The 14648-nt window shown below is 48.7% G+C and overlaps 2 protein-coding genes and 1 long non-coding RNA gene across 3 annotated transcripts in view; 1 reads left to right on the top strand and 2 right to left on the bottom strand.

Annotated features, from left to right (window-relative positions):
- Nucleotides 1-322: 322 nt before the first annotated feature.
- Nucleotides 323-2215, bottom strand: LOC139702183 (uncharacterized). Its single transcript, XR_011704762.1, has 2 exons — nucleotides 843-2215; nucleotides 323-612 (listed from the first exon to the last, which is right to left on the bottom strand). It is a non-coding gene; the product is annotated as an uncharacterized lncRNA (long non-coding RNA).
- A 2646-nt stretch (nucleotides 2216-4861) lies between these two features.
- On the bottom strand, nucleotides 4862-12439 carry Ptgr3 (prostaglandin reductase 3). The gene is made up of 2 exons (XM_027935298.2): nucleotides 12117-12439; nucleotides 4862-6042 (listed from the first exon to the last, which is right to left on the bottom strand). Exons 1-2 carry the CDS (start codon nucleotides 12323-12325, stop codon nucleotides 5118-5120), a joined length of 1134 nt encoding a protein of 377 aa, XP_027791099.2. The 5' UTR covers nucleotides 12326-12439; the 3' UTR covers nucleotides 4862-5117.
- Nucleotides 12440-13164: 725 nt separating this feature from the next.
- The window catches only part of Tshz1 (teashirt zinc finger homeobox 1), a 73701-nt gene continuing 72217 nt past the window's right edge, over nucleotides 13165-14648 (top strand). The window contains exon 1 of the transcript XR_011704761.1: nucleotides 13165-14466. The gene's annotated coding sequence lies outside the window, so the exon portion shown is untranslated. The remainder of the gene's footprint in view (nucleotides 14467-14648) is intronic.

Here is a 14648-nt window from a genome sequence, read left to right as displayed (position 1 = left end):
CTGTGTGATATTCAGATGACACGGATTCAATGCCCTGAACACTACTGTGTGCCGGATTAAAGACACGACCCCACTGTTGTGGTCAGAATCTCAATACTTTTCCTAGGTTGGCCACCTCCTCTATAAAAGGGTTCATACCAATCACCTGCTGCTATTCTGCAACACCCTTAGCCATATGTTGAAGGACCTGGGCAGATGGCAAAAGGGACCGTACAGAGGCGGCTCTGTTTTAGCTTACAAATCCACGAACTCCTTGACCTTGGACAAGGCACCATTCTCTCTGGGTCCCGGTTTCTTCATTCAGAAAATCAATAGAACTAGATTATCTTTTAAAGAGCAAATTTTATTGTTTAAAGGGCAATTAGGTATTCTCACAAAGGCCGGGGAGGGACACAGTTTCTTTCTGGTACTGTGGGAAGGATCTCCAGAGTCAGGCCTGTGGGCACAAGGCAAAGTGCTTCCCAGTGGTACGTCTATTCCTGGGCATGTTCTTCCATCTTCCACTGACCAGAGACCTGTCCACGTGAGTCACTCTGAGACCCTGCCAAGCTCTTCACGTGCCGATGATGAGGTGCAACACAGGCTATCAATTCCATGGTACACTTTTCTGAGCTCTAAGCGCAAATCCATCTTTCATATTGGAAGCTTCCACCCATCAGCAGGGCGTGTTTTAATTATTATTTTAATTTCAAGTTGGCAGAAAGATGCCGTCAGATAGTGCCCTTCCAGGGAAACTCTGGCTTTGGGGGGCTGTTCAAATCTCTGTGCTTTTGGCTCAGGGCTTCTGAGCACATATGAAGCACATATTGGTTCCCCCAAACTGTCCTCCATGCAGCACTTACCCTGCCACGCTGGGAGAACCGCTGCCCATTTCCTGAATGTGCCCAGGTCTCCTGGGACGTGGGACTGCAGGAAGGGAAGGCCTGCGACAGGAAAAACCAGTGTTCCAGGGGCAAATGCCAGACAGCATCCTCCTCGGGTGCCTTGACTCTTGCCGGCACACCTCAGGAGGCGCTGGGTGCACACATGATTGAAATACGCCCCTTATTTGTCTTGTTTTCATACCAACTCTACCACCAAAATTTACTTAAAACTGATAAACACATTGGTAAAACACTATTTTTGTGTTTTGTAAAAAACTTTGGGGGATGCCAACCGTTGCAGATTGCTCCTGGTGACGGCAATAAGTTCTCATACCAAACATTCCTCTTTTTATGAGTTGAAATAGCACGAGGGCTGAAAGACTGGTAAAAACGGAATTCAAAGTTTTACGTGGCCACGCCGACAGTCATGCATTTTGATTTCTGAAACACAATCCTAAATATTTAATTCTACCATCACTGGAAGATTAGTTCTAGAAAATCCAGTTTTCCCAAAACAAAAGAGAACAAACCTAAAACTGCAAAATTAACTAATGAAGTTTGCACAGATAATTGTCTCTAAATAAGCATTATGATAATGAAATATTTACAAGAGAGTGGAAAGCACAAATAAGAGTGATCATGAATCTCTCAAATCGGACCATTTGTATCTCAGTTGTATTCTTAAAACTTGCCTTGTGAGCCACGGGAGGTCACCCTTCCAAGCTGAGAGTGCATGATGGTTTTCACTGTATTTATTCCGAAACCTGTAGATCGATCATCTGATTTCACATATCTAAAATGTAGTGTTTCTCCCACATGCACACATGGTAAAGTAATCAATAAAAATATTTTGGTGCCTAGCACCCTGCTCGTCTCAAAGGGAACCCTAAGCCCAGGCTCAGCCCCATGAAGGGTTAAAGCATTGCAGGTAAGTTGGTGGCCGTTATAAATGGTCTCCAAATAAAAGCCAGAAACAGGAAGCCAAATTCCAGGTCCCTACGGCATGCCTGTGTCTTAAATGACATCATCTGTCAAGTTTCCAGCGTCCTTGGTGGGAACACAACAGGAAGGACTGCCCTGTGCTGGGGACACCCCTCAGCTGCCATGCTCCTCAAGTGCCAGATGCTGGGCTCTTGTTTCATGAGCAGCAGCTACTTGTCACTACACTTTCTGTAGACAAACACTGAATGTGAGGCTAACGACCACTGATTCCTGAGAAGCTTCGTTCAGATGAATCTTGCAACAATTTATAAAACATACCCTGTAAAACTTTTGCTGTCTCTTTTCAAACATTTCCCTGGAGATAGATAGATAGATATATATATATATATATATATATATATATATATATATATATATATATATATATATATATATATATATATATATATATATATTTTTTTTTTTTTTTTTAATGCTGAAATCAGTCAACAACAATAGTCATTGTCAAAGGGACTGGAAATGATATTGGTATTTTTTGTAGGCAAAAAGGCACCGAAGGAGAAGTCAAAATTGAATGGTAACAGATCACTGGGATGCCGTTGTCTCTCAAGAGCAAGCTCCTGCCATCCTGCCCGGCCAGTGACCTTAAGCCCAACATGCAGAGAAGGCCACACTGAGAACCGAGAAATGATTTATCCACTGTGATTGTTCTGCCCTGGCCCCTTCTCTAAAGCAAAGACTGACAATGGTGCTGAATTATGGATGCACTTTTCATGATATGTAATACAGTTGAGAGGAAAGGTGTTGGGACCCTCACACCATTTCACCTCCCCAAAGAGACTGGGCTTGAACAACAATCCCAGAGGGTGAGACTGATGCTGAACTATGACCCTCAATTTACAAATCATTTTTCAAAAGAATAAAACAAAAGTTTAAACATATTTTTGGCATTATCTGAATAGGCAGAATCTTTCATGCTTGTTTTCTAAGAATAAATGAAAACAGCATGCACCGTAACTTCTCAGTTTGGGGACAGAGAGAACATGAGGTTTTCAGATTATGTTTTATTTTAAACCTGGGTGTTCAGATTTTATTTTTACAGATCTGAATTTAGTATATACCCTCAAAACATAATAAATTTCTATTTTGTAGCTTAAGGGATCCATCAGATAAAATGTTGGTCTTTCATCTTTATTACTCTCCTATTAAAATGAAAGAAACCGGGACTCACTTCAGTTTAGAAGAAGCAATTTAGTTGGTAATGTCCTCAGTCAAGTCCTTACAGAGGGAGAAAGTGCATTATTGCTTAGATTTCACACATCTATCTGCATAAGAAGCAACTAAGCCTTTCAGACACATACTATGTTAAATTTAATAATATTCTTTGATTAGATTATTTTATTACAAAATTTTTCCATTACCAGTCACTTCCTGTGCGCAGTTAGATTCATAAAACCTGTTTCCCCTGCTTTGTTTGTTTGCACACTCAAGAGCAAGGCAAAGTCTCTTTCTGTTTTGCTACAGCTGTTAGGGCTGAGAGGGACAGATTAATAACTAAGCACCACATTGGACGAGCTTTCTTGTCCCCTGCACCAGGAGCCCTTTGCTATGATGAGGACACAAAGAGCCTCGCATCAGGCCGCTACCCTTCTTCATAACTCAAAAGCGTCACAGTGGCAATAGCCTCTAGTGCTATTTGTCTTTAGTGCAGTTGTGACACTTCGGCATGATCCATAATTTGGCAGCTATTTACCGTGACATTTCCCTTCAGTACAGCCATAACATTCAGTGAAGCCATTATTTGGTTCCATTTACCATATAAATTGTATTGTTGTGCATGCATGCTAGCAGCTACATTAGGTACCTGAAAATGAGTAAATCTTGTAAAATAGATACTAACAGCTCTTCAGCAGTAGGATTTCCTTGCTCCTCAGATGCAAGAGAAGAATTACATCTGCTCCCCAACTTTCCTGGAGCATCTTTAATTGCGTTCATATTTATTGAGCATGTTCGATGCACTGAAACCCAAGACTCTGCAAAATAATCTGGTGGGCTTCACCTTCAATTAGAAAGGCACTGTGGGATTTCGACTTAATGATGAAAGCAGCAGCAGCCTCCGGGCGCTGGAGGTTAAGAGGCAAGTGGATCAGCGTTGGCATGATTCGGGAGAGAAGGCACATGTCGCGCTGCTTCTCATGTGTGGTTGGTGGCTGGTGTGTGCCATCAGGCAGCAGTGACAAAACCCATCTCCTTCCAGCAGAACGCTGGACATGAAACAGGATGGCCAGTGACTGCTATTCTGTTTCCATGACCAGAGGTCAGACCCTTGTTCTCTGTCTGAAAGCCTCCAATGAGAAGCAAGTGTAGTATTATGGACACTCGGTCCCTGAAAGCATGCAGCTGTGTGACATGTGCTCCCTCATTACCATCCCCTGCGTCTGCCTAAGCTGTGTCCTCCTGCAGTCCACGCTGCATCACGCAGACCTGCACCATAAACACGGCACACACATTTCCCTCCCTGTGCATGTGAATTCTTGAAAGTCCCTTCAAACTCTGCGGTTTCCCTTCGCAGAACCTATTTTCTGTGTCTACAAGTTTTCAATATCAATTCTCTTCTCACAGTAACAGAGACATTTCTCACACGGCAACACATCTTACCAGGATGACTGTGGATGAAACCCATCAAATAAAGGGTACTTCTGGAAGACAGGTCTGTGTTTTCGGAATCATCTAATACCAACATTGAGTTTGGGGAGAATCCTGCCCCAAATGTCTATGTTAAGGCTCTGCAGAAAAAGGGGGGCCCTATTCTGGAGGATAGGACAGTGACAACAGTGCAGACTTGAGTGGCACCTCTCACTTTTGAGCTGCTCATCAGCATAAGAGCAGGCTCTCTCAGAGCAGAGGCAGCTTTGTGAGCTGTTTTCGAGACTGATTTTAACATCTCATCAAGCTGAGGACATACTGATTCCATCAGGTCCTGCATCAGGAATTAATTTACTTCCCTGGAACAATAAAATCTGGAATGAGACCGTCCATGACTAAAGAATCGAATGTAAATGTTTTACCTCTGAGTATGGAGGGAACTTTTATTGGCACTTTTTTTCCCAAGGAAGGAGGGGGAGGAGGAGGGAGAGAGAGAGAGAGAGAGAGGGAAGGGGAGGGAGGGAGGAATGGAGAGATCCATTAACACCTTACTTTTGTTTTAAAAAATATTATATCTATCACAAACTAAAAATAAATGGATTTGAGTAATTCTCGGGCATAAAGTGCTCATTTTCTTTTCCTTTGATTTATGTCATTGTTCAGTTTTTACAGCTTACTGTTGACAGAGTGAGGTAATTCAACTACAATTTTTCCAGTATTTTTTCCCGTGTACATATAATCGACAGCCCGGAATACAGAGTCCAGACCCGTAAACCTGCCCTCTGGAGAGAGGTCTCCCAGGTCCACCTCACAGACCAGGTCCCCACTGGCATGCAGCTTAAGCAAGTGCTTCATGGCCGCCGGGTACTTGGAGAGGTAATGGTTCAGGAAGAAGCCCTGGACGCTGGCAGACTTCCTCAGCAGCTTGGCGGGCAGTGTTGCTGCTTTCACAGGCGAGAGGCCAGTAGGACTTTGGTAGCCAGAGATAAACCCAATTACTATCAAGCGCCCTCTGGTAGCCAAGGCATCTAAGGCCAAGTCAAACATGGCTCCCCCAACAGATTCATAGACCACATCCACACCATCCGGGTACTCCTGCCTGAGGACGGTTCCGAGGGACTCGGTCTTATAGTTGACAGGGCGATCGCACCCGACAGACTTCAGGAAAGCAGACTTTTCATCAGAAGAGCACGTTCCAATTACATGGCACTTTGCCTTCTTTGAAAGCTGCACAGCAAACTGGCCCGTCCCCCCAGCTGCTGCTGTCACCAAAACTTTCTTCCCTTCTGACAGTTCTCCCAGCTCATTCAAGCTGATATATGCAGTGGTGCCACTTACCAGCAGGGTGAGGTACTCGGGTTTCACCGAGGGCACTGGAGTGGCAATGCTGGCAGGCACAACTGTGTACTCTGCAAAGGAACCAGGTGTCACGTAAGCCACGGCCTGGCCCACTGAGTATGTGGCACTGGCAGAGAGGCCTAAGGCCACCACCTCACCAATGCCCTCGAAACCTATGTCAAAGGGGGGCTTCACCGATGGGTCATAGCGGCCAGCAGAATAGTTGATGTCAGATGCATTAATGCCAACAAATCTACAAGAAAACAAACAAGTCAATGTATTATGAGGCTTTCTTTGTTAAGATATTCACACTCTGTTTAGAAAAAAATATCTAACTCCAGTGACTGTGGAGGGGTTGCTGGGCTAAAGGATCTGACAGAATTTAAGAAAATTCAATCCTGCTGTTCCCCTGGGGTTGGGGGGAATCAAACAAGTACTGTTCACACTGATCTGCACTCAGAGTTTGGGCGCCTTTTATTCTTTCATCAATTTAGGAATAATTTTATATCACTTTAATCGGCAAGTGATTTATTTCACATGCCATTTGCTTTTATCCCCCCCCCTTTTTTTTTCCAAAAGGAGAAGTTTTAAAAAAAAAAAAAAGAGGAAAAAAAGGGAAAAGTCAGGAAGCCCTCCACATACTAACTTCACGAGAGCTACAAGCTGGAAATTAATTGGCTTCTTTAGCAAAGATGTTAAAAACAGTGGGATAAAACACATTCAAATAAGGGCAGATATACTGATTCTGGCAACAACTTCATCCTTCAGATAATAATAGCAATGGCAATGATATTATTAAAGGTTGGTGGAGTGTACAAGGTCATGGGTTGCTACATGTTACTGCTAAGGTTGTTTGAAGAGGCTGATATTCTCTCTTGTGTAACCATATCCAGTGTGAAAATATGCATTTTGATTAACTGAACAAAAACTGGGGAAAATGATTTTTATGGAATATTCATTGTTTCACAGTCCCTCTCAAATGGAAAGGAAAGCAAATTGTCACTGTATTTCTCCCCAACAAGAAGCAGAGACATGACTTGATTAATACCAGATGATTAGTTTCACTTTGGTATCCAGAGTCAATCTAATTGCCAGGCCAGCATTTTTTACCAGCTTTTTTTTTCCATTTGATATACCTTATAATAAAAAAATCCCGATAAACAGGGAAAAAAGCTATCTAACTAAGAATGTCAGGAGGTGGTAAATGTCACATCAGGGACGACCCTAAACATGTCATTTCCACCTGTACTGAAAAGAAAAGTGGGTAGGATCTGGTGGCAGGACGAAAGCTGTTAAGAATGCCATCTTTAAAGAATTTCACTCTTAACTTAATAAACCAAACTGCCGGTGTGAAGACCTGCTTTCACTATAAGGCAGATAATGCGCTGCACTTACAAACACTCCCTTATGACCATCCCTGGCCTAGCTACCACAGAGAAGGGTGTCTACACAGTGTCCAAATGAGAAAGCGGGGAAGCAGTTCCTTCCCACAAGTACAGCTGCCTTCAGAGGTCAGCCCCAGCCTCGGTAATATGCTGCGGAATTCCAAACCACAGAGGATGCACTACCATGACAAAAGGGAAGAACGATTTTTTGCTGGTTTCTCATTTGGCATTTAATACCAAGATGCCTACATTCTATTTTTAGAGAAGGAGGGGGGGCTACCACGTCTTTAAATGTACTTAATTCTCAAGTCTTGGCCTTTTTGGGAAGGGCTGGCTTCCTGGGAGCTTGCTTCTGGACTTGAGAGAGGTGGCCCAGAGCACAGCCCTGCTGGAGCCTTGCCTTAGGTAGCAAAGCACGCTGCAGGGAAGGCGCCCTCGGAGCAGAAGCAATGGCAGGGCTCCTGCGGAGGTGGGGGACAGGGGCCCAACCACCAGTTCTGTTCTCTGTGCTCATTTGCCCAGGGTTAACTCTTCGTGTGCCCGACCCCTCCCGGCTGGAACCCCCTGGCGTTTCGCAGTGGTGTCTCCTCCACCAGGAACCCTGGCTTGGCTCCGGGGACGCCCAGTGGCTGCTACCCCTCTACGGTGGCCCGGGGATCCCCCCCACCTTAGGAACCCGCGCCCGGGGGCTCCGGACAGAGACGCAGCGCCCGCCCCCTCCCCCGCCTGCGGTGGCCACTTCCCGGGAGGAGGTGGAGAGAAGCAGCAGGGCACACTCTCAGGACAGGGAGCCCAGGCAGGACGCGGAGCCCAGACACGCGGGACCTGGCAGCAGAGGCCGAAAGTGGAGGCGGAGTGGGGCTCCACGGGAGCCGGCGACAGCGCGGGTTGGCCACCGGGCTTGCCTGGAAAGCCGGCGCCACGGTCATCCGTGGCCAGCGCTGGGCGGGCAGCGGCTCCATGAGCCCCGTCCGACTCGCCATCCCACCTGGCCAGCCCCGGGCGCTTCTGGGCCCAGATCCCTCGGCCACTGCTGGTAGCCGATCTGCACCAGCTGGGTCTCCCCAGCGTCCCTGCAGCCGCCGCCCAGGCCGCAGAGGAGCCTTGTTTGCCGCCTCTTTGCCCGCGCCCTCAGTCCCCGCGTGGACAAGTTCCTGGAGTCCCGAGCGGAGCTGGACGCGCTGGCCCAGCAGTGGTACAGACATCCCATGGACCGTGACCTTGGCCCGCAGGCACTCCTGCCCCCCATCCCTGCTGCCTTCGAAGTGGCGTCGGGGAAGGCGGCTCAGGCTGGTGGCGACAGCCTGCGGCTGCACGCACCACGCACCACGCACCTCGGGCTCTCCGGGTCTCTGGGCCCTGGATGTGGGGACTTCGGCTCTCGCGGGTCCCCAGTTTGGACGCTGCATGGCCGCGGCCCTAAAAGCGCCCCAGTCCTTACCTGGGCGTTGGGTAGAAGCTGCGTGAGGACGGGGAGGCTGAGCCTTGGCTCCACCAGAAACAAGTTCAAGGGCAGCAGGCTCAGAGCAAAAGGGGGCTCGGTCCAGCAGCGGGGACGGTGAGCCACCAAGTCAGAAGGCAGGTTGGGAAGGATGCTTGATGTGCAGGCCTTCCCTGCACCTCCGTATAATTGGAAATGTGTTTGTAAGGAGTGCAGGATTCTAGCAATCCGACGGGACGACCCACTGAAAAGACTGGAATCCAGAGACCCCAGGAGAAAGAATGGGACCGGTGCGGGCATTCCCCAAATAGATACCCTTCTAGAGTCACCCAGTTTATTTATTCTAAAATGTGCTGAACCCCTTCGTCATGTTTATTGTGAAGCAAGGCAACACAGACGAGGGGGAGGGAAACGGTTTCTCCTGAACAAAAATCAAAGGCGAAGACCGGAGTCCATAATAAAACCCTGCAATACTAGGAGACAAAACAAAGTCGTTCAAACCTGACTTTCCTTAAAAAGAAAAAAAATAAGAAACAAAGAGAAAGAATAAAAGACAAACTACAAAGGAAAGAAAGAAAAACAACTACACTGGAGAAGAAATATTTTTACCCTCCCTAGAGCAACAAACCGTTTATCAAAAAAAACTACCCCATCCCCCCACCTCCTTTCACCATTCCTACAAACTCTTGGCTCCATTATCTTACACTTGAGCCGAAAATCGTTAGAAATACTTGGAAACGGAATAATCTGTCACCTTCTTACGAAAAAGCTAAAAATAGCACACAAACCAACTTGAGGTGGGTGCTAGTCCCTCTTTTCCAAGGGCTCAGCATGGAGGGGGAGGTGGGAAGTTACACATGGTAAGGTGAGGACTGGATAAAGGAACATCAATGACCCATTCCGGAAGGATTTTATACACCCCTTCTCACACCTTTCTTCAATGGTAAACTTTATTACCCTAAAGCATGTCCAGCTTACAAGTACTGCCCTCTTTTTGAATGAAGAATTTGTTTTCTACTAGATGGAATGGGATATGCAAGTGGTTCACTCAAAGCAAAAGATGGTTGGAACACAACTCAAATCCCCAAACACCCTTCCAAATTTGGGCTTAATGCATTCATTCCAAGGTAGATTTTATTATGATAAAAATGAGAAGCACCTGCATAAATTTTTAATGCAATTAACACTGCACAGGGGAAATTTGATCTAGGATTAAAATGAACTAACCTGCACTGAATTATGAAGCCTCCATTCCTTAAAAAAAATCTGTAAGATGCTACCTTCACTGACATGGTTTGCAAGAATAAATGCCCTTCCTACAGTATGGAATAGAGTTTCCAATAGGGTAAGGAAAGAGGGAAGTAAAGATTCTGTCCTTTTCTAACTTGCAGAAAACTGGCTCTGGTTTTTTTTTTTTTTTTTTTCCTATTTTAGATTCAAGGTACAAGTCAAAGGTCAAGTTGTTCAGATAAATATACTATTTATATTAAAGGGATTCTTGATGTAGACTGTATGTGGAAGGAAAAAAAAAAAGGCATGGATTTTAAAGCAACCAAAACTGATGGGCTACATACATGGGAGCCAGTGCTCCTGTGCTCAGACCACGGGCTCAGGGGTCCACATTGCCCCGACCTTGGGACCAACCCTGGTGACCCTGGACACATGGCAGCACCTGAGAGACAGCAACCTTGGGGGAGGAAAGGGAGGTGAGAGCAACCAAAAGCTTGAAGGGAGCAGAGGAGAGAAAGAAAGATTCTGAAGAGTTAACAGAGTTAACCCTAGCAGGTAGAGAGGCCCGGGAGGCCTGGAGCCCAGAGCAGAGCCAAGCAGCCTCCATCATAGGGGCAGTTCCACATTACTTGTGGTTTTCCAAATTGATAACTCCCCTTGCCAGTCTTGCACTACCCTCTCCCCATTACACACCCGTCTCTAAAAGGTGTTTTATTCACAGTTTTGTTTATATTAGAGTTTACAGTCTATGCTCTACAACATCACACACAAAAAAGAAAAAAAAAAAAAAAGCTTGCATGTAACTTTTCCTCTATTGTTTGTTTGGAAAGCTTTTTAGTCTGGTCTCAACTCAACTTCCAGCACATTATGGTACACTCTGTATGTTCTAAGTGAACACATACTCAAACCTATTTTTTAACTCGGCAGAGAGAATGTTCTTACTCTCAACAGCCTTAGCATTGCATCACACAATGAAGCAATCCTTTGCACCGAGGTCGACCAAAGCAGACAGCTTCAAGGAGATACATACACATACACACACTACATGCACACAAGCAAACACCGCCCTTTAAAGCACTCCCTACCGACCCCCACCCCATTTTCACTCCTTGGCTCACTCAATTACTAGTTTTCAACAGGTTTCCAAAAGTTTCGAATCATGACCAGTATTCTTCATTCCTACACTCTAGTGTGGGAGGCTGATGGATTTCTAAACTGGACTGATTAAACGCTTCATGGAGCTACTTGGACCGGGTACATTTTGTCCTTCCGACCTCGCAGGGGACTTACAGAACTTCCTAGCACACAATTTACAGCCCAGTTACCATCAGAACGAACTCTTCCTTTCAACAATATTATGCAACCTGAAACATGCAACCATGCAACGCTGGAACCACTGGAACCCTTCAGATGGGACTTGGCAGGCCAAAGGGCAGAGAGGACTGCAGCCTGCAAGTCGGGCAGCAAAGGGACCTAACCGCGCAGAGACGCGGGTGGTATGGCTCCGACACAGTGAGGACTCTTTCCTTCCTGTCGCTTCACCAGTTACTAAAGATTAGTGAGGTGGAAACACATTAAGGTGCGGAGCATGGGGGTGGAAAAGACAGAAGGTCGAGTCTGCAAAACATGCGGGTAAACGCAGCCATACCCCTGGCCCAGCCCGGCCCAGCTGCCCTGGACACACGCCACGCGCCTATCCTTGCACTCAGGGGACAGACAACAGTCACACAGCACTGACAACACGCAGACGACAACGGCGAGGTACACTCAACACGCGAAAGGACAGACTCCGCCATTGCTAGACGGTTGCCAAGCTGCAGCGGACAGGAAAAGCTAGCCAGTTCCTGGCCCCCTTCCTTCAAAGCACATTTACCTAAACGTCGCAGTTTGTGTCCGGGTTATTCCTGCTCCACTAAAAGATATGTCAACGCAGGAATCGTGGGTGCGCGCGGGTGGGCCGGGCGGGGAGCCTCCCCTTCTGGATCTCGTCGGTTTTATTTCGGGAGCGGGAGGGGGAGGAGGGAGGGCTGCGGAGGAGGGGAGGGGAATCCCAAATTAAAATAACCCCCAGTTATGAGGACGTTCGGTGGCATCGGATATTCACACTAGCAAGTCACATTACATTCGCCTTCGCCAGATGGCGGCGGGTTCAACTTCCCGGGATCTCGCAAAGTCAGGCTGTGCGCCTAAGCGCGCGCCGCAGTGTGGGCACGCGGGCGGCCCGGGACAGCCGGGAGCTGCGGCCAGGGCGGGGGCGCGCGCCGGGCTCACCGGTTCCGGACGAGGAGGTCTCCGTCCCCGGGGAGCGGCACCGGGCAGTCCCGGCGCAGGGTGACGGCCTCGCGGAAGTTGGGGCTGAGCCGAGTCACCACCAGCTTCTGCATGGCTCGGGGGATGGCGGAGCCCTGGAAGTCCAGGAAGTGGCGGGCGTACGACAAGTCCACGATGGCCCGAGCCCCGCCGTGCGCCAGCCGCAGCATAGCCCTCGCTCGCCTCCGCCCGCTCTCCGCGCTGAAGCCAGCGGGGTCACGCCCAGCCTGGGCCGCCCGACTCGGCTCGGCGCGGGCGGGCGGGTCCGCCCCTCCTCTGGCCGGCGCCCTCCCCTCGCTCCCCCTTCCCTAGACACCCGGCTCCGGTCCCCGCCCCCGGCCCGCCGCGCTCAGCGTCGGCGCAGCACCGGCGGAGCCCGGGCGCGCCTGCTCCCGCGTCCCAGCCGGGGACCGAGGCCGCCCCGGCGCAGCTCCTTTAATCTTTTTGTTTTGGTTTGAATCTGCTCGGCGCAGACTGGCCGAGGAGCCTCTCCGCCCTCCCCCTCCTCCCGGCGCGGGAGAGGCACCGGATATCCCCACCCTCCCCACGCTCGGGAGCCGGATTTGACTCTCCGGGGGAGGGGGGCGGCCAGCGTGGGGGTCCGCGCTCCGGCGGTTGCCGCGGCCCCGAGCGGCGGCGGCCCCCGGCGGCCCCGAGCGGCGCGGCGCCCGGCGGCCGGCGCAGGCGCCTCCCCTTCCCGTGCGAAGCGTTCACTTCCTTGCAAGGTGGTACGAATCAACCCCGAGCGCGGCCGGGGCGGCGGGGCACGCCGGGGCCTGGGCCGAGCAGGGAGCCCCCGCCCCGGTGAGCGCGCACTAGCTCCAGCAGCGGGGTGAGGGCTCTCCTTGCACCCTGAGCCTTGGCTAGGGCCTCCTGTCAGGAGAACGCCTCACCGCGCCTGGAGCCTTCGGTCTGTCCCGTGCAAGTTGCACGAACTAAGCCATTTTATTTATCTTGGCCTAGATTTTGTGCTTTTCCATGAATGTTTTAAGTAGCTCTACAAGACGGTTACAGGTTTCCCACTGGGAGAGAACACACAAACTGAAACTAGAGGGCAAAATTCCCAGAGCACATAAACATTTTAAAGTTGTAGGTGGTGCCGCCGAGGAGCTTAATGGAACTGGAGACGTTGCAATGATGTATGAAGACCTCATTTTCTAACCCAGCCAGAAAGATGTCGTTTCATCGTGTCAATTTTCTCCCTAATTGCGTGCATTGACTAAATAATCAATTCACGTTTCATAGAGGGGCCCAATTAAATATTTCTACACATGTCTGTGATGAGCAAAGCTCATCTTTAAATTTCTATTTAAGTTGTATATTTTAATTTAAAAACATTTCTTGTTTTCCATATACCCATGAATTGCCAAAATATAAAAGCCACACAATGCCCTTCCCCAGCTAAGTCTAATCTCCAAACTAGGATTGCAAAAGTGACACAGGTATTTTTTCTCAAATGTAGGACATACTTCACCCAAGGGTGGTTTGAATCCACGTGGTCGCATGTGTATGCGTGTTCTAGAGGGGGGAGGGGAACTAACAGGTTTGAGAATCTGCAGGGACTAATGTCTGCTTAACTTGGCTTAGAACACATGGGTTCTACCCGGGATCAGCCAGTGGATCACAATAACAATCTCTGAATGTCTTCCTCCAACGTGCAATCTTTTATGTTATGCTGTATTAAGATTTCCTTTTTTGTGTCATATTGTTTAGCTCCGGGAAAAAAAAAAAGAAAACAAAGCAATTAAAAAGATTGACAGGTATGGTTTGTGTGAGACCTATTTGTAATTGTCAGGGTGACGTTGGCGAGAGGAGGAGGAGTAAAAACTGAAGCAGGAAAAGCAGCTCGATGTGTCTGTCTATCAGTTGAGACTGTCTGAAAGCTCTGCGATCCGAATGTGTGTTATATTTCACTGAAAAGAGGAGAGAGCGAGAGTGCATCTCTTCTCTCCCAGGAGTTTGGGGCGGGGGGGACAGTCCACGCTTACCTCGCCCATCCAGTGAATGTCTGCTCTTCACCCCTTGGCACATACTCTCCGGGTTGTTGTTGTTGGCGTTTTTTTTTTCCTTCTTTTTTTGAGGGGGGTGCTTTTTGTATATTTTTCAAATTTTTTCTGTTGGAAGATCAAGACCGACCAAAAATCCATGCTCGAAATGTGTTTGCATTAGATTTCGCCTCGGAGGCAGCGGCGATCCTGGCAGCCAAGCCCCCCAGGGGCAGCGCGGGGCACAAAGTGGCGCTCCGGCGGGTGACACTGTTTGATCTGTGACTGTTTGGAAGGTGGAGCAGCGCTGACATCCCCCGGCGCATGTATGTACGGGGGCTTCACTCCTCTGTCTTGTTTGCTTTCTTCCTCCTAGACTAAGTGCGCGAGGAAAGGACAGCCCGATCGGCCTCGCTGGCGCACAATGAGAGAGCTGCGACCCGCGCACTAGGAGCGCCCGCCGCGACCCCCGCCCGGCGAGGAGAGGGGCCGACAAAGTTGCGCGCCG

Source organism: Marmota flaviventris, chromosome 16 (assembly GCF_047511675.1).
Source record: "Marmota flaviventris isolate mMarFla1 chromosome 16, mMarFla1.hap1, whole genome shotgun sequence".
NCBI classification, from domain to species: Eukaryota; Metazoa; Chordata; class Mammalia; order Rodentia; family Sciuridae; genus Marmota; species Marmota flaviventris.
The sequence above is the reverse complement of the archived record's forward strand: the minus strand, read 5'-3'. Positions and strand labels throughout refer to the sequence as shown.